The 22,292-nt window shown below is 43.0% G+C and overlaps 1 protein-coding gene across 1 annotated transcript in view; it reads left to right on the top strand.

Annotated features, from left to right (window-relative positions):
- The window catches only part of BMP7 (bone morphogenetic protein 7), a 45,711-nt gene that overhangs the window by 6,803 nt on the left and 16,616 nt on the right, over nucleotides 1-22,292 (top strand). The window contains exon 2 of the mRNA XM_075019882.1: nucleotides 18,099-18,291. Coding sequence (XP_074875983.1) covers nucleotides 18,099-18,291 — 193 coding nt within the window. The remainder of the gene's footprint in view (nucleotides 1-18,098; nucleotides 18,292-22,292) is intronic.

Here is a 22,292-nt window from a genome sequence, read left to right as displayed (position 1 = left end):
TGTGTTGAAATAATGAGCATGCAGTAGTTTCTGCTAGAGCTTCAAACAGTTTTCTCTCCTAGTCTTGAAATTGTTTTTGAGGGAGGTTTACTTTACTGCAAATAATCAAAACATGAACTAGCTCCTATTAGTCACTGCCTATCATTATTAGCCCAATCCATGTTGTTGAACTACAGCTGAATTCCCATCTTTGCAACAAACAGCATTTAACAAATAATGTTTGACAAAAATGTGAAACTGATATTTCTTAATAGAAGACATATTTCATATGGAGAAACTTCAGTGATGAAAGATTCCTGGTATCAAAATATCTGAACCACAGTACAAATAAACAGTGTGTTGTAAAGACTGCGGGGCCAAATTCCGTGCTGGAGTAATTCCACTGAAGTCAGTGGAGTTGTGCCAGGAGATGAACTGCCATCTAGATTTTTTTGGTGTACACGTGAAAAGAACAGAAGCGTTTAAGATTTTGTCGGTAAACTTCTTTGCTAAGAAAAATGTTGCAGGTAGCAAAGCTTGAATCGATTCAAATTCAAATACCTCTTTCAGAAATCCTTATTTTGTTGATGAAGAGTACAAAGTTCACCAAGAGCCCCTTTATTTGGGTATACGTCATACAATTCCATTATTTATACATAAATTTATCTGATCTGTTACAACAGGTAACGTAAGAGGATCTTGGGTGTGAGCTCATATGTGCAAGCCCCACGATACTGTGCCACGCACACTCTTTTAAACAGTTGTGTTGACTACATCTTGAAGTCAGTGAAAATCCTTTAGTGATCCAGATTGAGTGGATTGAATTAATGGCAACTTTGAGACTACAAGTTTTAGTGTAATTGCTTTATTGTTTTGGAACCAAGATGCTTACAATCCAGTTCCTGTGCAAACATGTTTAACGTGTGTTAATGTGTTTCAAAACCAGACCCTCTCCGCAAAATTCTGCTTTTCATTAATTGACATCAGTAGCATGGTACAGTATTTCAAAGCGCTGGCCAAATATAAACTGTGTTTCTAATTTCCTTACTTTCCTGTGTTTGGAATGCCAATGTTAATTTGTTCCCATGGAAGAGTGAGAGCTGCCAACCACAGTTTTATATAAATGGCTTTACAGTGCAGGGCTGCCAACATTAAATGATACTTAGGAATTTTCATGACATTTTGTATTTAATGCTTGTGTGTGTATGTGTGAGAGAAATAGAGAGAGATATATGGGATGTTGAACAGCACAGCCACTGATGATCAAGGCAGATGTTGGAAGAAATTTATCCTTTGAGTAGCTGTTACTTAATGTTTCTTCTCATTTAAGACTTTTTAATAATCTATCAGATATTACACAGCATATGCCTTCTGCCTAGAAAAAACTATTTTGCAGTGAATTTTGTTGCTAACTATCCAAACAGTTCTGTGGTTCCCCTCACCTCCCACAATTTTAGTTATTTATTAATAGATGAGCAGGACTTTTGTTTGTGTTACTATTCTGATCATTATGAACTAGATTGTAAGAATGTGATATTACTCAGCATGAGAAAATGTGAAAGGAGAAAAAGCTGCCACAACTCAGGAATAGGGGGATTAACTGATTTTCATTAAAACTGCCAACAGATAATTTTTCTTTAAAAGAATAGGAGTAGCTAGATAAAATCATTTGCTTTCTTAAAGAAATTCAAGCATAAACATAGTTTCTTTAGTGGTATGTACTGTCTTTGTACATAAAACAAATATGAAGTTCCCTTTAAACAGATTTATTTTAAAGTGATGGTGAAAACAAGGTCTGTTTATGTATTTCTCCTTTTATTCCTGGAGGACATTCAGAATACAAATTGTTCATGTTTTAGTAGATTCCTCTTAATGAGTGCTATGGTTTATCTCTCAATTTTCCCTTTTTATTGGAACAGGTGCAACGTCTACCATCTGTGCCAGCCCCGCGCTATACCAACAAACAAAGTGTTGTTTTGGTTCACTGGATTTAAAAGTCTCCTGAGAGTAAAGAAATGAAAGAGAAAGAATTTAGAAAGTGCCTAGTGAAGGAAAGGCACTTCAAGTAATGTGCTTTGTCACTCAAGTCTTCCCGTAAATTACCTTAAACTATTTCTAAACTGTTTGAAAAATTTTATCCATAGAGTATTAAGTTTCTGTTGCATCTCAGAGGTCCCATGCTATTCTTTATCATCTTTATCCTACCACAGTAGATTCCAAGTTAGACTTTTTTTGTTGTCAGGTTGAATTAAATTTTACAGGAGTAAGAATTCCTTTTTCCTTGCCTTAAAGTAGAAGACTTGTAAATTTTCAGTTTTTCACTGTTTCTGATTCCAAGTCATTTAAAAGATACTGCAAATAGCCATCCAAGTTTAAACAAGATTATGTTGTAATTAGACAGACAAACTCATAATTATTTAAGGGCTAAACCAACAACAACCCTTTCAGGTTCATTTTGACAGTGTTTATCCAGTGTATCTGGAAAGGCTTACAATTAAAGTGCCTGAAGGGTGGGGATGAGATTTTTCAGCATGCAGTCAGTGCTATCGGGTCCACCTGGCCTGGGAAACTATGCAGGCTTTGTAGTAGAGAAAATCCTTTAACTTAGATCTTCATGGCAAGCTCTTAAAAGCTACCTTCCTTAAAAAAAAAAAAAAAAGGGAGGGGGAGAGGGAAGGCACTGCTTCCCTCTAAATAATAATTAAAACGAGCAAGTGCCTTCTTAGGCTCTTTAGGATGAGGGAACACTATCAGGCTGATCGGGCCGATAATCTTGCAGCGCATCCCTTTTCAGAGTTTTGCCTGTTGTGCGCAACTGCCTTTCAAATGAGCAAAAAGTTTCCTCTCGTTAGGCTGCAACCTCCCAGCGCGCGATGCTGATCCGAATTGCACCTCCACGCGAACCCACTGATGTCACCGGGCAATATCCTCAGCTGGAGCAACCTGGCCCAAGGCCAGCCCAGCAGTGAAGTCACCACAGTTGACACCATCTGAGGAGCTGGCAGAGTGTCTGTACCAAGTTGGGGGGGGGCTGTAAATCAGGTCGAGCTTTGACTCTGTTCCTGGAGCCGCTGGGCCAAATCCTGCCTTCGCTGGCACCGGTGGGAGTGCCTCAGTCCTCTGATTTTACCAATTGTTCTTCCCACAGCACAGTGGCAGTAAAACTTTTTAAGAGAGACCAGAAGAACCCTGGGAGAACTACTAAAAAATGCTCATAAAATAATACAGCATCAGTAGTTGGGAGTTATAATTCTGATGGAGAGACAGGTTTCTTGCTGAGCAAGGATTAGGAACAGGGCTGCTAGTATTTCACTGCTTGTGTACCTGAAACGCCCATTGATTTTCATGAGTCCTTCAGCACCCCAAGGGAAAGCAAGTTCAGCTTTATCATTGAAATGGAAGTTTAAAAATTACTGTAATTTAGAAACTCTGAATTCTGGTGCTTACAATTTAGTAGTGTTCAAATACTTTTGTATCGATATTTTAACAACGATTTATTTACATCAGCCAAGTACCTATAATACCACAAATGGTAATCATTCACCACTAACAGGAATCAATTCCTAATTGTATCTGTTCTACCCACATGCTCGATGCTGCTCCTCCCTTGGTTCTCAAGGTTAAAAATTAATTGCTTCTATCACTAAAAATATTCTGAACATTTTAATCTTGCTACTTTTGTTTATTACTGTGAAGTAATTATAATCCCACAGGGACTTTTTAGATGTTAATAAAGAGTACTGCACATCACTTTTGCTGAAGCTTGTGTGGCACTATAAACATCATGCTGAGTTTAAGTTCCCCTTTCTGACCATATCCTTAAAACATCCAGCATTTGTTTAAGAGAAAGGAGGGGATTTTTTTTCTTTTTAACAAAAAGAAATAGAAAGAAAGAAAAAAAATAAGAAGTAACTTTAGCCTCACAATCTGCTAGCTACATAAAGCAGTAAATGTTCAGTTGAGACAGGGAAAAACCAGAACTGCTGGAGATTGGTTGTTTCCTTTTGGAGGAAACAATAAATGTGCCCACTTGTATTTTAACAACATTACTACTGGGCCCCCTAATTACACAAATATACTTGTAATAAAGTGCAGAAGAGAAGAGCTGAAAAAGAATCATTCAGCACAGATCTTTCTCTTCAGCTCGAAAAGAAGGGTTTGAGTAACCACTCTTTTAAATCTTGGCCCAAATCAGAAGATGAAGATATTTCAGCACTATGTGATGAATCATTTGTCTCCCGAGACAGGTGAAAAGGAGAAGCAAATCAGACATGTGGTGTAAAACTTCTCTCATTGGTGTGAACAGAACTTTGACCTCTGAATACAATAGTTCCTGCAACTCAGTGGCATGCATTATAATCAAATTACAAGAATATCAGACTCCATATCCACAGAAATCTCTGACCGTTACGCTACATTAAAGCCTGACACAGGGAATACAGAAATACATAAAAGAATCCAGAATGATGCAGAGACACGTTCAAGCAAATGCCAAATGTTTTTTTAGAAAACAGTAACTGTCATTTTGCTCATTAGTCCACAACTGTGAGATGAGTACTCTTGCACTGAAAAATCTCAGTCAGTGTGTCTAATATGCTGAGAGTCTTTCCTCCCCACATTGGCAGTTGTAGCCCAACAAGAGAGTAGCGACTGGTAGGCGAGAGACCGAGCTGGAGAAGAATGATCTGTGTTCCAGCTCCTTGAGCGACACTTTCGTAAACGCCATCCTCCCATTTCTGTGCTATTTTTAACAGTTGCACGCAACAGGACGTGAACTGCGTTCCCTTCATTCATACCAAACCGATGTGAGGACGCGAGGGTGTATTACAACAGCTGATCTTTTACCCCAGAACTGCAATTGCAAAATTGTGTTTGAAGACACACAAACCCAAAACAAAACAGAAAATGCTGTTGTTAGGGGCTGACTCAGGAGGCCTGGATGGCCCAACCCTAGCGAGAGGCTCAGTGTCAGGAATCCAGCCCTGCGATCCGCAGTGTGGTATGCAGGGCTAGGTGCTGCTGATGTCACCGATGGGCTTATCTTCTACCAAAAAAAAAAAAAAATTCCTCTTGTATAATAGGGATCGTGGGTGGGAATTAAACTGGAAATAAATCTTCTCCTAACTTTCAGATGCTGTTACGCCTGGGGCGTTGGCCACCAACGTTTCAAGTGTAAACGGGACAGACACATCCTCGCACTCTATACATGCACATATATATATGTATACAAAAGTTTCCTGAGGACATTTCTGAAATAATAGTTTAAACTTGCCATCACTCTAAGACACTAGCATTTTACATCTACCAATGGAAATATATGTGGATGTCATCGACTTACAGATCTTTAATATTCATAGATCTCAGGCCCACATACCAAGTTATTACAGGAATAAACAGTCCCCTGCCTGTTTCTCAATAAAAAATAAATGCGTTGCACAGCAAACATTCCTAGAAAGCAAAAAGGTTATACCCAGAAGCTACGAGTCCCGTCACAGGCAAAAGGACAGCGAGTGGATGTGCAGCGGTTGGCAGCGAGGATCATTCCCGGGCAGTGAGCTCCTCTCCCGTTCCCGCGTCTCAAACCCCAGAGGCTGTGCTCAGTGCCCCACCTGATCTCAACTATCTTGGCAGCACAGAGGAAACACGATGATCTCAAAGAAAAATGTGGAATAGGTCACAAAGTCCTACTATCTTGAGGAAGGGCACTGCGGAGTATCTTTTTAAGCAGTAATTGAAGTCTCTAATCATTATTTTCCAAAATGTTTCCTCCCACCCCTCCAAACACTGTATTTCTATCTAATAATCCTGGCTTATAAACTGTGTTAATACCCCTGGACCTCCCAGGAACAGAACACCTGAAAAATACGCAATAGATGTAACAGCATGGCTGCAAGAGGAGCTCTGCTCTTGCAGGGATTTCCCCTCCAGGGCAGACGGACCTTTCCCCTGAATAGTTTGTTGCCCCCTAATCTCCCAGCACTTGCCTGACCGAGAAAGGCACAGATGTTTGTTATTGCATAGACAAGCTCAAAAGGTCCAGCCGATTGCAGTCTTACTGCACAGCTCGGAGTGTATACATTCCAAGTTGAAATTTTGCTGATTACAATCGAAGGCTGAGATTCTTATCTGATGGCCGCATGTCTGATATCGACTGGTTATTTTGTAATATCCCACAAACTACTTTCTCAACAAAACCAGAATCTGGGATTTCAGCTGAGAAATCCAGCAAGTCATATGGTCTCCAACCTGGAAAACTGGTTTTTGAATTATTTTCCTTTTATCACCGTAAACCACAAAAAAGGCTTGATTCCCTGTGCCTGCGACTCCCGCTGTGTTCCTCCCGGAGAGCCTGTGCAGGTGTAGACCCACACTCTGGAATATCTGGGGGATGCTGGTATTGTTGTGGCAATACAATATTAAAGGACGATTAATTAGGTATATGTTATTTATTTGGGCAGCTGTTCAGTAGATGAAAGGAAGTCTAATGCAAATGAAATGAGTAAGTCTTAAGAGGCCAATGTGCAGTCACTTCTCCGTTCATGTCCCTTAGCGCGGTCGGGACAGAAACGGGCACATTCCTTTGACAAAAATGAGGCATCTGAAGATTCCATCAGCTGAACTTTCTCTTTCAAGTGTTGCCAGTAGATGCACAATATATACATGTGCTTTTAAAAGACTTTTATTTTGAACTCAAGATGTGAATCTATGGTATTAAGGAAAGCAGAACAATCCTTTATTTAGCTGCACCTGCACCTTAATGCCTAATGAGTTTAGTCTGATGGAATCCAGACCTCAGGAAGGATTATAAATTCTCATTTGATTTCATTTACTTCTAAAATACCTTAAACCAGCTGTACCAGTCCAGAATCCAGTCCTTCTTTCTATATCAGTTTTGCAAATGTTGTTGAATCTTTTGCTGTATTAAGAAACTTTATGCTATATAGTAATACACCAATAGTAATAAGGAACAGAAGGCAACTTGAAAAAATCATGTAGTGGAAGATAATTAGCAGCATATAAGCTTGAAAAGCATCAGTTTATGAGCACAACTTCCATAAAGTTCTTCATGCTCTGGAAGTAAGATTTGGAAAAAAATGAAACTAAGTTGGTAGGCAATATCGTCTCTCACTGGCCCAGTGTAAGGCAGAGGAGTCTGACCTTGCAATTGTGGATGAACATGCTCTCCAGGGCATTAGTGGTACGTTTAGCCATTTCTGTCTGTTTTGTATAAACACATCAGAGACGCTTGGGCAGTGACTTTCCCAAGATTACTGACTCAGGCTGTTTATTATGAACAGTATCTAATTTATCAAATACATTTGAAGCTGCCTTAGTTTGCCCCAGTGTAGTAACTGGAATGCAAGAGCATAATTTGATGCTGCCGCATCTCTGCATCATGAAATCCTTGCATCAAAGAGTTACTGTAACATGATTTGTTTTTTCTCTGCATGTCCTCTGCACATGCCTTCTTGCAGATTAGGGTGCCTGTGCTGCAGGCTCGTAGCTTCCTGCAGAGATGCTTAGTCCTTCCCTAGGACAGACTTCGGGGTGTGAGCAGACACCCTCAGAAGAGCAGGGAAGCTTGCGGTACTGCTGCCCTCACCCTCCGAGGATGAGCACCCTTCCAGACTACCAGTCATGAGTGGGCTATCTTCCTTTACCTGAGGTTAGGTTAGAGCTGCCTAAAACCACTATGGGTAAACTTTCTTGCCTTCCCCCAATCTGAAGTTTGGTCCAAGCTGAAGAACTGTTTCACACTTGGAAGCTTTCGAGAATGACCTGGATCTTTTTATTCTAAAATTTGCGTTTCATCCCAAATAGCCCATTTTAGGTTTCCCTGTAGTAGTCTCTCTTGCTGCCTCTTACCTTCCCTGGCTGAATACATGTTATTTCTGACCAGATCTGTTCAGCCACTTGTCTCTCCTTCCTTGGGCCTGGGGATGTGTTTCCATTTGCTCAGCGCCGTGTGTACTAGCAGACAGGGCAGACTGCTGGTTTTTGCATCAGTGATCTTTTGAGAGGCCTCCAGCCTCAGAGCAGGTTGCAGGAAGCACCTTGGGCCCCATTTGTCTGCTGGTTGGACTGGGGGATTATTTTTCTCAATGAACCATATTGTAACTAACTTTTCTCCCTCTGTGCTCTGCAAACTCCTCCCCGTTGAGACGCCCATGGCCCTGCTTTCTCCTCTAGACCCATATTACCCTTTTCTGTGCTGCAGCTCTCACCTCGATCTCCACCGTCCTGACCCTCATCCATGATTCCTCCCCCTCCTCCCTGGGCTGCCACTATCTCCTTGACCCTTGGATGCACTGGCAAAACGCGTGACTTGGAGTTCACACCTAACGCTGGCACAGCTTCCCCGGCAAGTTGGCCTCACCAGATACAACTCACTGATTTCACAGCACCAGGAAAGCAGCCTCGCTGTCCCCTGAATTACAAAAAGAGAGAGCGAGCCGTGTAGTGTAGCAGTCATCTCTGTTCAAAGAGGGGAAAGAAAAATGTATTCCTGCATCTTCACATACCTCCCACAGCTGCGTGCAGAGGGTTTAGGGGATGTATTAGACAGCAGCACGCCTCTGCTCTTAGGCTGTGTTATTCCACGCTATACATTACGGTGCAGACAGAGAAAAGAAAGCAGGAGTAATGATGACCTTCTGCCTGTCATTTTGCTCACTGCTCAGTTTGACTACAGGGACATTTCTAGACGAGGGTGTAGAGAAGAGCTAAGATTGCCTTTGGGGGCAGGAAGCTTTGCAGCTGCCTTAGCCCACCCTGGGCAGCCCACGGTCCCTGCAGCGAGCTGCAGGAGTCCTTGGCTCGGAGCTGCTCTCCAGGTGCATCCCCATCTTTTACATACCCAGAGACACAAAACCCGAATCTGTTGGTGGTGCACTCTGTCGAGAGTAAATATCAGCCTCAGTTAACCTGCTCCCGGTGATGGCATGAGAGCTGGAGACATTTCGTGATGGCCACAACGCTGGCCAGTTGGGAGGACATAGAAGGAGCTGCATTTTGCAGCATCACCACAGTCCCCAGCTTGCCTCTGTCTGTCTGGAAAAATGCCATCCCTGAGGTGCTGGGAAAGGGAGAGCTGCCGGGGGCAAATCACTGGGTGCCCCCTTCCCAGTGAAGCAGGGAAGAGAAACAAGATTTGAGAGGCAGATGAGGGAGGCCCTGCAGGAGATTTCCTTATACTGGATTCCTGGAAGATGAAGGTAGAAGTAGAGGGAGTCTGTCTAAAGAAACAACTTCATGAACTCCCATTTATTTCTTTCCCCTGTCATCCCCCCGTTTCTCCATTCTCTCACACACCCCAAATCCCGCAGCGATCCTAAGTGCATTACAGCAGCTGCAGATGGATGGCAGCGCTATGTGCTGCCGTGTTTCATGTGCTAAGGCTGTGAATAAGGTATTCTGAAGAAACACAACTCTTCCCTGCTTATTTAACTTTGCTTTCCCCAGATACACACACAGACACTGCAAACTCAGCATCAGGATTCGCACCACGATCAGTCTGTTTACTATTAGGAGAGTTTCGTGTTCACAGAGCAGTCCCACGTGTAAATTTTTCACAATACCTTTCATCTAGTCTGGCTCTGATTTCAGCAGAGAAACCGCAGCGTAAATGGGTACCAATCAGGGCACACGCGGAAAAGAAAATGGATTATCTGTGCATAACCTGCCCAGATAGTTAATGGATGTTCTTTAAGGGAAAATAGTTTTACCATCCAGCATTGCCTTAAAGTGCCTGCAAAGAAATTCCGGCAGGGGAACGTCTCCAAACGCAGAAGGCGGCATGCGCACTTCTCTCTGTCCTTTCCCTCCCAGTTACTATGTTTCCCCTTTGCCGTCTACCATCCTAAGGAATTTTAACTTAAAAGTCGCCTGGGTGACACATGGGGTGGGAGGATGTGGTGACTCGCAGCATCCTCTCATCCCCAAACCGCGTTCCTTGGCAGCATGGCTCCCAGGGAAGCAGGTGGCTCCGCGTCGCGCTCCGAAGCCCTGCCCGAAGTGGGTACGGCACTAGCCCTAACCCTGAAAGAACATCGGAAAGGGCCCAGGCGTTTTGTTAGAGAAATACCAATTTCGGCCCTGAGCAGTCCTTGCTAGCTGAAGTTTAACTTGGTCAGGAAGAACTTGCTGCTGCTTCGGAGATAATTAAACCCATCTTCCTTCAACCCGCTGTTTGTACACGCACAATGATACCATTGTTCAGAGTCATGCAACACATATGCTGACATTAAAGTGTTTAATCTTGTAGTACAGTATTCCATTATTTTTTGGACATCTGTACATGATAGAAAGGGTACGTATTAAGGGATTTGTTGACAAAGAAATGGCTAATGCTGATACATGTGTGGACTGAAACGATCTTTCCAAGTTGTGTTGAGCAGTAGGGAGAGTGCTCCTTCCCAGGCCTGAAGCCTGGCACAGATGTGATATGCACTGTTGCTATTACCACTTTTCAATTTATAACAAGGAGTCAGTGTTTAGAAGAATTTTGGAAGCTCCCTGCTGGGTTTGTGGCTAGGTGGTCTTGCTGGCAACACCACCTTCATGCTGAAAGCTGAAAAAATGAACTGATGGCTAAAGGAAGAATATTAACTCCAGAGGGCTTTTTTTTTTTTTTCCCCCCCTTTCGAAGCAAAAATGCTTACCCCAGATCACTTTGCAGAGTGAGCACTAAAGAATTTCGACCCCCTCTGTTTCTAACCTCTGGGGTTGGGAATCGGGATTTATGGAGCCTGGTTTTCATCTCATTTGAAATTAATGCCTTAGTCCTGCTTTCCACCCGTGGACGGGGCAGGACTTTCCCCTGTCACACACTGAATTTACCATGCAAGAAATAGCTTATCACCTTCACCTCCCTTTACCGGGCTGTGAAATGGGTACGTGAGCACTGAGCGTCTGGGTGCAGGTTCCCTTCTGCTGAGCACTGCCTTGGCTCAGAGCAGCCCCTTCCTCAAAGGGCAGACAGGGGCCAGACCATCAGGCCAGGGCTTTGGCAGATGAGCCCAGACCCCCCCAGATGCCTGGGGGTCCTGGGCCTGCGGCTGAAGGACAGACTGTGTTTTTAGAAGTGGCAGGATGATGACAGTTCCTGGTGATGTGATGCATTAATGAGTTATAGAAAAACCACCGACTATTTTTCTAGTAAGCTTATCTCATAGACCAAAATCAAGGGTGCATTTGTTTTTCCTTAGGTTTCTCCAAAAACCTGCAGTAGCTTTTAGATGAGTTTGAGAGCTGCAACTACCCAATGTAAAAAAGCCCTCCAAATAGTGTTTTTATCACTCTTTAAAAAAAAAAAAAAAATCCCATCACACAACCCAGGACATTTGCTCTACTCCATTTATAGGACTCCCAATTTATATTCTTTAACTATTTCTTCAAATATTTCTTTAACTGCTGCTTTAGCTGCCTAATGTCAGCATGTAAATCTTGTAGCCGAGAGGATGAAGCAAATGAAAACCAATCACAGAACTTTGCATTCCCAGATTCTTACCATTATAAATTTACTGCCACTGCTCCTGTAACTCTTGCTGTCAAGCACAATGAGGAGGGAAACATGTGCCTTAGCAGACTGTGGCCTGGCATGACATTATTGCAATCTTTATTATACTCCCCCTTTTCCTCAGAAAAATATAAGGACTGACCTTGCACTTCTTGCTCAATCGGGAATCCCGCTGAGCCCAGTAGGCTGTTTCAGCTGCAGAGACCACTGGATCCTTCCCCTAATTGGTTTTGTCCTTCTTGAACCTCACTAACATGAGGAGAAAAGGCCTATATTTCATAAGTGACATGGGTTTATCCACCAATTTAGAGACAAAGAAGTGCAATTTATAGAGGGAACATTTACTGCCTGTTAATTAGAATCCCATCAAGAGGTCTCGAATTTGGCATCCTGAAGATTTACAGCGCAGTTTCACAACCGCTGCGAGCCCAGAGTCCAAGGGGTGGCCCTGCCGTCCCCCCCGACGCGCGGGGAGGTCCCCGGTCCTCCTCCTGCCACCGCTGCTCTTGGGGCACCGCGAGCTGGGCGAGGACGGGATCCACCTGAAAACTCATCTGGGGAAGGGAAAATTGTCTTCCAGTTGAATCCATTCCCCAAGGGAGACAGCAGGGTGAAGCGGTAGATAGGAGTCGGACCTTCCCTTCGGAAGCGGTAACGTACGTAGGCTGAAAACGCGCGTGGACCCCAGGCAGAGCTGGTGGTCCCAGGGCAGCTGGTTTCTAAGAATCTCGTGCTCTACGCTGAAATGATCCAAGAGAGTTTCTGAAGTTTTGGCTTCTATTTCAAGGGGTGGTGATAGAGGGAATTAAAGGTAAATTTTCTTGGAAAATCCAAACAAGATTTTGCAGTGCTGGATGAAAACAGTGTAACTCAAAGCGTAGGTTTTTGCCCTTTCATGAAAACACTAAGGCTAACATCAATCCGCTGGCTCACAGGACAAGCCAGCCAGCCCTCAGCCATCTCTGAAGAAATAGCACTCATTTTCTGTAGCTCTGCAGCTATCAGAGGGAAAGCAGGTAAAGATTTTCTTACCCGCTAAACTCACCTACACAACTTCTTCAGTCCCTGGGGCCAGGCAGACACAGGTAGACTCTGAAAACCTGTTGGACCTTGATGCCAGAGCGTGGCAGATTTCTTTTGGCATCCAAATCTCTGAGGGCTTTCTTAGGCAACTGCTGATGGCTGAGAGGCTGAGGTGAGGGGGTGTTGTCTTTTGGAATCTATTTTCCTTCGACTTATCTTTCAGTCTCAGGAATTCAGGACCTTTAATCTATTTGAGATTAAAGTCCTTTACAAATCCCTTCTGGCCTTTTTTGGGAGTAAAGAAGTTACAGACACCCTACTGCACATTCCTTTTGGTGCTTTTTTTCATTGTAAATGAGAAACAAGTAGCACTCTAATTGTTGTGAGTGCTACAACAAATTAGACAACTACTCTTAAAGTGCCTTATAAAGACAATTAACATATTATCAGGTGCAAGTGTTAATAGGAAAACTTAAGTTTTTACTTGTTTAAATATTCAAAATATATTCCAAGTGCATCACCCAAATGTGCCAGGGAGGACGAGGTACGGAATTACCGAAGCTTTTCCAGTTTGGCAGCCTGAGCACAGAATCTATTCATCTAGTGTTTGCTTGTGAAAAAGAGCTTTTTTACATCTTCAGAAAACAAGAGCATAAAATTACTTAGGTAGGTAGATTAGCAAGAGTAAGGCTTCCCATAAAATCCATTGAAATTAGTGGAAATATTTCTATTGACTTCCCTGGGGTTTGGATTAGCTCTTTAACACTCCAGTATTAATTATTTTTTCACACAGTCATTCTTGGAAAGTTATTGCTGTGATTCACTGGTTCTTTGCTTGGCACATGGAGTTACTGATTGACATTGTGCTACTGCACTTGGTACTAAGGTTAAAACAGTATGGTTTCTTTGGTATGTGTAGAGAGAAATAATAACTACTGCAAGCTATGCCTCAACATAATCTTTGCTGTCATGTGACATGCCTTGCCCACCATCAATCCATATTTACAAAACCAGTGGTCCAACCAATGTTTACAGAATTAGCTCAGGCCAGCTTTTCACTTACTGGTAGGAATTTACAAAGTAGCTGAAAATAGTTGGGGCTCTTATTTCTAGTCTCAACATATTTTGTTGTGAAAAAACCCAAATGTGGGATCAGTTCAAGTTTCCCAGCTTTATGCTGATGTGTCATTTGCTTTAGAAGTTTGGGTACCCTGGGGTGTTAAACCAGGATCACAAGACTTTCTGTCCAACGTTACTTTCTTGGTACTGGTTTCAACTGTTATTGCTACGAGTTCTAGTTGTAACTACACTTTTTCATCCCTGCATCTTAATGTTTTCAAGTTTTGTAGCTGAAAAGAGTACACTTCAGGACATGTCACAAGTACCAGGGATTCGTTGACATTTTATCTCCAGCTTTCCCATATTTTTGCATCTGATACCTGGCTACTTCACACCTGAGCACATGTATCTATCATGTTTTCTTTTAACCATCCCTGCTGTTGCACAACTGTGCTGTCCTGCCTCCTCTTGCATCACCATAATGCCACAACAGAGTCGGTTTTGAGAGACAAAAGACTTCAGAGAGATCAGAGCCCTATCTGTATCAGATGGATGAGCGCAGTCTGTGCAGCATTCAGATTGCAGACAGATAGTCAAGGCCAGGCTTTCAAAGATGCTGAGCTTACTTGCATATTTGCAACAGAGGTGTGGCAAATTTACTGATAACCACTAACCTAAGTGCTTGTTTTGTTTGGATCACCTTAATAGTCCTGCACGCTTTTTGGTGTCTTGCTTATTTTCTCATGAATCTGTTGTCTGCCTCCACCCTACAGCTCTCAAGTCCCATCGTCTTGACTTTTCCTTTCCCAAAGGACTCTGGCAAAGGGAGTGCCTGGTGATCCCCACCTACTGTAGCTATGATTTACTGCCACACTCACCATGCCCAAGAGTTATTTTGCACCAGCAGATTTTGAGCCATGTGTTAAACTAGGTCATAATTTCTCTACAGTGGTTGCGCCTCCAAAATGGGAGACCACTTCTAGAAATGAGAAGAGAGGTGCATTTACACATGCATCACCTGTAAGTGACTTTGGATTGTTTCTTTAGGAGAGGAAATCTACTGTTTTCACACAGCTAAGGCACACAGTCTGTTTCATAGCAGAATTATTTTTCAAGGGTGTTCTTCCTTCTCATATTTTACAACCTTTGATTGCACATCCAGAGCTTTGGCTTCCTCTCCAAGCAGCTGCCTTGCCAAGGCATTTGAATTGTGACAGTTTCTGAGCTGGAATTTCCAATGTTTGAAATAAGGAACTGGGCTAAAACCATTCACCAAAAGCCTTTGTGTAGTTGCGATTTGTAAGAACCACGAACCTGGGACAAACGTGAGTTCAAGTTCTTAGGGCAGAAGGGCTATTAAGTATACCCAACGAATATTCATATTGCTTGATGATTTTTAAGGGAGCATTTAACACGTAATGGCTGACAAATAGCTGAGATCAAGTCCTTCAAGAATGACCAAAAGATTCTCATTACTGTATGTTGTGTCAACAGGGATCATGGATTTTATAGATCTAATGGAGTAACTACAGTCACATTCAAAGAGCTGTAGCAATTCGCTTGACTGTTTCAGCGAACGCTTAAAATACCACCCACTCCTCCACCCCCCCCCCGCCCTGTTCAAACTCCTCAGGTGATTAATTGGAAACAACCCAGTTGCAGTATTGTCAAAGGTCTGACTAACACCCATCAAACCCAGGAAACTCGGACTTCTTGAGCACTCCCCTGCTTACCTCGTGCTGTTGTGCTTAAGGTATTACTGGGGTCTACAAAAAGTGCACGGTCATATATACTGTACCATATGTTCACAAATACCAACACACAGCAGCATGAATTAAGGATAGGATTTCAGCCTTCATAATGAAGAGTCTTGCTTTTATGAGTTCAAGTCAGACCCTTAACGTTATTTTAACATAGATTTTGGTGTTTAATTATGTAATAAGATTTACTGCAGTCATCTAACAGATGTTGATTCAGGGTCAGTGTTTCTCATAAATTAGTTCTGAAAGGATTTGTTACTTCTGGGTCAGCAGATAGGTCCAGAGTGCAAAGAAAAAGGGGAAAAACAATAAACACAGAGTTGAAGGGTTTCTTGGGATTCTTTCTTGAGTTACATATCCACATATTTTCATGATCTTAATGACTATAGCCACAGGAATGTTTGCTTTAACACTAAAGATGGCTCAGCCCAAAACCCTATATCCAAACATCTGCAAAGCATGGGAAAGTTCAAACTTTGGGGCTCTTTATTTTATGACCCTGGCCGTTAATTTTTCATACTAATATGACACATTTTTTCTAGGGCTCTGCAGTGGGAATCACTGTGAACTCTAGCAGCACCTGAAAAAGTTTCATCTTCATGTGTTTGTTGTCAGACTTTGTGTATAAAGTGCAGCTAAAGACCAGTGTTGGCCGGTGTAGTTGTCATCACATGTGTACACTGAAAAGGTGCACCCACCTTCCTTTGAAAACTCAGCCTTCCCGTGTCTTTGGGAGCAAATCATACTGGGACACCCAACTGCTAGACCTCTCTATAATACACCCTGCTGGTGATGTTATCCATAATAAATATAACTAAAACCACACAACATTATATTCATTCTTCTATAGTTGTGGTTAAAGGAGCTATTCCATATTAAAATATTTTTTCCTCCCCTCTATAATTTAGGTGCAGACAAATTCCTTTGAGACTGAAATCATACTCTTTATATCTTATCCTGCTGAGAATACTTTGGTGGAAGGGGATTGAGGCACATTTAATAGAGTTGCTAGCATTTATAGGGCAGTTTTAGCCTGCCAATTGTTTTGCAAACACTGCTGAATATTCACAATATTCCCCCACTTCAGGGTACGAGAGATTGAGTGATCTTCCTGCGGCCGTATGAGATGTTATAGCTAGAGGTGCAAAAATAACTTTGTTCATTCAGTGCACACTAAGACCGCTCAACGTGCAAAACCATTTGCTGAACTTAATCGCCTTTGTCTTGGAAAGTTTAGGGGTTTCATACCTCAACAACTCCTCTAAGATGAATCCCAGCTATTAGGAGGAGCTCTGAAGTATTTCCCTGAACAGCAATCACACAGTGGCAAACTGCGAGCCCTGGACTCCTTGCAGGAGTAATGTGCAAGAGGAGGAAGAGCCCGTGGCCAGCTGCTGAATCTTGGCCAGCAAAGCAGCACTGAACCTGCTCTGTGTAAGCGCTTGGACACAGCCCGGTTGCCGGAGGCTCCCCACGCTCCGTCCCTGCCACAGGGGAGGCCCTCGTGAGTGCTGATATACATTTGTACAGTGCAGTACTATAAATTTAAATAGCGCTTTCCAAACTCGGGCTTGAAACTCCTCTTTTTCAGGAGTAATTCCATTTAAGTCAATGGATTTACACAATGGATTTACCGCTGCCAGAAGAGAATCAGGCCTGTAGAAAGACACACATTCTTTGCCAAGAAAATCTCAGAGCTAACTACTTGAATTGTGCAGTCGAGCTGCAGGGAGGTCAAGTGGACAGACGACGGGACTGGGACATACGGGAAGTCCCTGGTTCAAACCTCAGCTCTTAAAATGTCACGCGGTGTGACCTCTGTCGAGTCAGTTCATCCCCTTATACCTCTGTTTCCCCATTTTCCTTTGTCCAACTTGTCTATTTAATTTGGAATTTGTTCCAAGAAGGGTGCTTCACTTCATGTGTTGGGATGGAGCACGGACACCTCGCCTTCCCCTTGCTGGAGGACAGTCTCGAAGTCTTTGTTTCCCCACAACACTGACCCTCAACTTCAATATCCACAAGCAGTGTCACGTGAGACCATCAGTTGTCCATCAGAAGACAGGCAGACCTGTCACTTGGTGGGATAACGTGTTGTCCTAACACTGTCTTGGGAGGACTCTGGCACTTGTTATTTCACGGTCAGGGTTGGGAGGTGGAAGAAGGTCGTTGCTTTGAACATTTGGTTCGCAGCCCTGATCACTAAAGATGCTTTAAAATGAAAGCTTTGACCCTTCGGAGTGGGTCTGTGAGCTTGTGATGAATTCAGCTGGCACCAAATGTGGGTCACTGGCATGAAAAGCCTCAAGGACTGGAATTTGTGTATATATGTGTGCGGGTATGCGTGTGTGTGCATAATTTTCAGAAGCAGAGTCAGGCCAAGAACCAGCACTCCTGAAAAGCCCCATCTGTTTCTTTCAGCCCCTTCCCACAGCAGCTCGGTCGTTATCAGTGGCAAATGTCCAGAGTCGCTTGTCAAGCATGAAGCTGCCAAAAATCATTAAAACACAACGGTCACCCACACCCTGTACCAGCCAGCTGTAAAACTGTTTCAAAGAGAGTCTGATAAACACGTATATGCTTATAATAGCCCAGATAGAGTCATGTATTTCCTACGTGCTTTAATGAACCGAACAACAGCATGAGATGCTGCAATCAGATATTCTTGCCCTTTTCTGTTGTGGCAACTCACAAGCTTGTTTGACGGTGAGGCGAAAGGGAACAAAGCAGGTGGCTAATGGGCTGTTTTTCTGTTTCAGTGGAGCATGACAGAGAGTTTCACCATCAGCGCTGCCACTACCGAGAGTTCAGGTTTGATCTCTCCAGAATCCCAGAGGGGGAAGCGGTGACGGCTGCTGAGTTCAGAATATATAAGGATTACATCCGCGAACGCTTCGATAATGAAACGTTCCAGATTAGTGTCTACCAGGTACTCCAGGAGCACCCGGGAAGGTGAGTGACCCACAGGGAAATCCCAATGAAAGCACAAGCAGAGTACGTTCCTTCAGAGAACTATGTCTAATACTTTTAGGAATATTGGTGCCGTAGGCAAAAGTGTCTGAAGAGCTGGGTTTGGGCATCAGGGTTGTACACTGAAATCTCAGTCGACGCCAATGCAGCAGGCACGTAGCTGCCATGTGTAGTCAGCCACCGAGGGCATGGGGAGAAGGTGCCCTGTGAGCCTCCGCACACTCAGGAGCTGAGGAGCCAACAAGCCTAGCCATGTGCTAGTGCGGGGAAAGATCATAAACTGAGAGTATTTCCAGGTTTCTGGGAGACCTACTCTCTTCCTCCTGCCGCTTATGGATCCTGAGGTGGCAAAACCACATCCGAATGCTTCCTTCCTAATTGTAGCTTAATTACTAGCCTTTATTACCAAAGGCATTCGAGATCCCTAATTAACAGAGACAGATGACACCATGCTTTTTATATTGACTGATTGTTTTGCATGTGCAAAACTACAAGATGAGCTATTAAATCCATTCCAAGCAATTATTAATGTATGCAAAGCTCCCTGACAAATCCTCCAGGGAACTTGACTAAGAACATATGTTCAATTTTCTCATCTGTTTTTAGTTCCAATTAATCAGCAATCCCAAACCATTTATCAAAGGCACTTAGTTTCATTTGCACATATTTCTTTTACATACAAATCCTACCAAAAGTGAGATTGCATTTGTTTACATGAAAAATATTTACAGTCATATGCAGGTCAGAAGTTATCCTTTAGGACTACTAAATGTGTGGTAATAATACTACAGCCCTAATTTAGGTTTATGAAAAGAGAAATGCTAGGGATTTAAAAAGGGGAAAGTCCAAAAAGGTAAGAAAAAAGAAAAAGTGTAATCAGGACTCTGGCTTTATATTTTTATAAGAGCTAATAAAAATGCAGAAAAAAAGATTAAAATATGACAGGAAACCTTATCAACATTTTTAAATGGTGACAATTTCTACCGGCTTTGCTGTATGGTGAAAGTATTTAACCACTGGTGTGTTTTCTTTCACATCTGAAATTCTGAGTTTATGGCTTAAAACTCATGGCTCTCTTGGCTTTTCTAATGACAGAATAATTTGCAGGATTTGGGGACTATGCTAATATTAATCTATTTTCAAAGAGTGATAAGTCAAACTATACATTTTAACCAGGCTTTCTTAAAGGAGAAGGCAACAAACCACAAATGTGCACAGGACCCTTTAGATGTCCTGGTTGCCATAAGCATTTATTAGATCTTAGGCCCTTCCAGAGATAGAAGCCTCCCTTTGCTGTATTTCTTGAGTAGGTTATTTAGGTACAAGCCTGCGGGGATGACTTTTCATTCTTGGGAAGAGCAGAAACAAGAAATGTGTTGGCAGATGAAGGGGCCCTAACCCGTGTGCCAGGGCATTAGGGAATTGCCAGAAACCTGTTCTTGAAGTAAATGTCCTTCCTCATCAGATGCCAGGGAAGTTCTTCTTCAGATCCTGATGAGTGAGGTAGGTGCCCACTAGGAATCTTACTGACAGAGTTAGGATGACATTTATTACCTTAATTTTATGACAATACATCCACAGGTTTGTTAAAACTATGTTGAGAGAGGGCTGTAAGGTACCTACTGAGAATAGTTACGTGTGGAGCAGCAAGTGTTTCTGCAAAGCGTCTCCTTTACAAAGTCTTATTCCTAAAGGAAAAAATGTATGCAAAGGGCAGGCATATACATGAACCGCTGGCTGGAAGAGGTGGGGAATCTTGCTAATTATACAGATGTTCCAGCTACAAGATTAGATGCAGTTTTACTGCATCACAGTCACCACAGGAACACTATTTTTAACGAGCGTTCCTGCATATTCACCCTTTGCATACATTTTGGCACAGGCAATGGTGAATTTTGAACAGTTTGTCCTGAAAAAATATTCCTGTTGGTTTGGATTGACCAAAGGTAAAAATATTGTCACTAACATTTGTAAAAATATTTGCTCTTTTTCTGCATTTTTCCACTGACATTTTCCAACCGGCTCTGTCACAGACCAGTCATCCAAGTCAGTGTGTCATTGGGCAAGTGGAGAAAGAAAACAAACTCTCTCCAATGTTGATCAAAAAACACCCATTCACTTTGATGCTTCCTTGGCTGTTTGTCTCACCCTGAGCAGGCTGGAAAGTCAGACCCATCTGACGTTGTTAGCAACAAGAGCAAAACAAAGCCAAACCCTCCCCCCCACGCAGGCAAGAAAACCTTTGCTCGCATTTGACTTTGTAGACTCCTCTCCCTAGAGCCCGGCAGGTACAATGGCCAACAAAAACCCAAATGGTTTTCCTGCTCCCTGCGCTCTTGCGACGATAATACAAGAGCAGTGGGATCTCCCAGGAGATCGCTGGAATTGCCTTTCAGGCTCTGAAAGAGCAGGTATTCTCCAGGCCCGTGCCCCCCCCGCTACGTGCGCGCCGTCTAAGCGCGCCAACGCGCAGGAGCTCAGCGCCAGGCTCCCCAGAGGCAGCTGCAGCATCGTCTCTCCTTCGTAACATGGCTACACGCAGCAGAGATCAGGACAGCTTCTAGGGCCACAAAACCAGCACGGGATGCAGCTGGAAAGCCCAAGCTGAGGCTGACTGGAGATTTTTTTCCTTTGAGGGTGAAGAGATCGTCAGATACGCTGAAGGCTTGGTTTTCAGTTAAACCTCAGATGAGCCTCCAGTTTGGAGGGTGTGATGGTGTGCCCTCAGTTCAAATAAACCATAAGTATGAGCAGTTCAACAATTAATGACTTGCTTTACGAGTTCAGACAGGCTGGCAGGTATCTAACCAGCAACATCTCTTGTCTGCAATTTATTGTCGGTGAAAAATACAGGCATAGGTCTTTCCAGACAAACAGCTGCACCCACAGCAGACTATTTCTGAAATCCTGCCCTTGAATAGTACCAACATTTGAACACAGGGTGGAAGCTCTCTGCCATCTACCTGCTCAGTCATGGACAGATAGACACCTAACAACCCTGGCAGTAAAAATGAGAGCCCAGCCCTGACCTTTGTAGCAGACGGGGTGCCACTCTGGACTTTGACTTATAGAAGTTGTATCTCTGTCAGACTGAAGATATTATTACAGGTGTTTATAGGAAACCAGACTGAATGATCAAATATTCTTTCTGGCCTTTCCAAATCTATGAATTAATTGCAAGGCAAGCTTTTCAAACTGGCAACATCTCCTTTATAAAAAGGCATGTACAGCATTCTTTAGGCACAAAGCATCAGTTATTCGCTTTAAGCAAACAAGTACATTCATGAAAAAAAAGTGTTCCTAATATCATAAACACTGCAAAACCAGTTGATGTTTTGACTAATATAACATGTCTCAAAGCTTTCGCATACATAACTTAAAGTCCAGTGACTCATGTCCAACCTCTGTTTGGTCTTCATGGTTCACTCACCCAAAAGCCTGGGAAAGAGTTTTATAAGGAGGCTTGAGAAGGGTGCGGAGCAGCAGGACATCAAGTCCCTGTTTGTGGTCACAAACCCTGCTAGTGGGAACTAAAGGTTACCATCAGGGAGCCGGGTGCTGCTCAAGCCTCTGTCTCCTCTCTCCTGGGTGCTGCGGAAAAGCAAAGCAGATTCCAGTGCTAGGGAGCACACATCACAGGGAACAAGGCTTGCTACAAGGTGTTGAAGGTCGTTTATCTGGGGCATCTACACAGGGAACATGTCAAAATAAAGCTTATGGACATGAGCCTGAGAAAAATGAACTTTGATACTTTTACAGTGGAATCATGAAATAGTTTGTGAATTACTTTGCAAAAGAAATATCCATTACCCTTAGACTCTCCACTATTGTCGTAAGCAATGGCCAAAGCAAGAATTTCAAAGGGACTTAAGTGCTGAAGAGACACACAGGTACATAGTGGGATTTCTAACAGTGGCCAAGAAGGTTGGATACCTAACTCCTATTGCAATTGATAGCAACTTGTGTATTTTCAAAAAGTGCCC

Source organism: Buteo buteo, chromosome 2, assembly GCF_964188355.1.
Source record: "Buteo buteo chromosome 2, bButBut1.hap1.1, whole genome shotgun sequence".
Lineage (NCBI taxonomy): Eukaryota > Metazoa > Chordata > Aves > Accipitriformes > Accipitridae > Buteo > Buteo buteo.
Note: the sequence above shows the minus strand (reverse complement) of the source record. Positions and strands in the feature narration are given on the sequence as shown.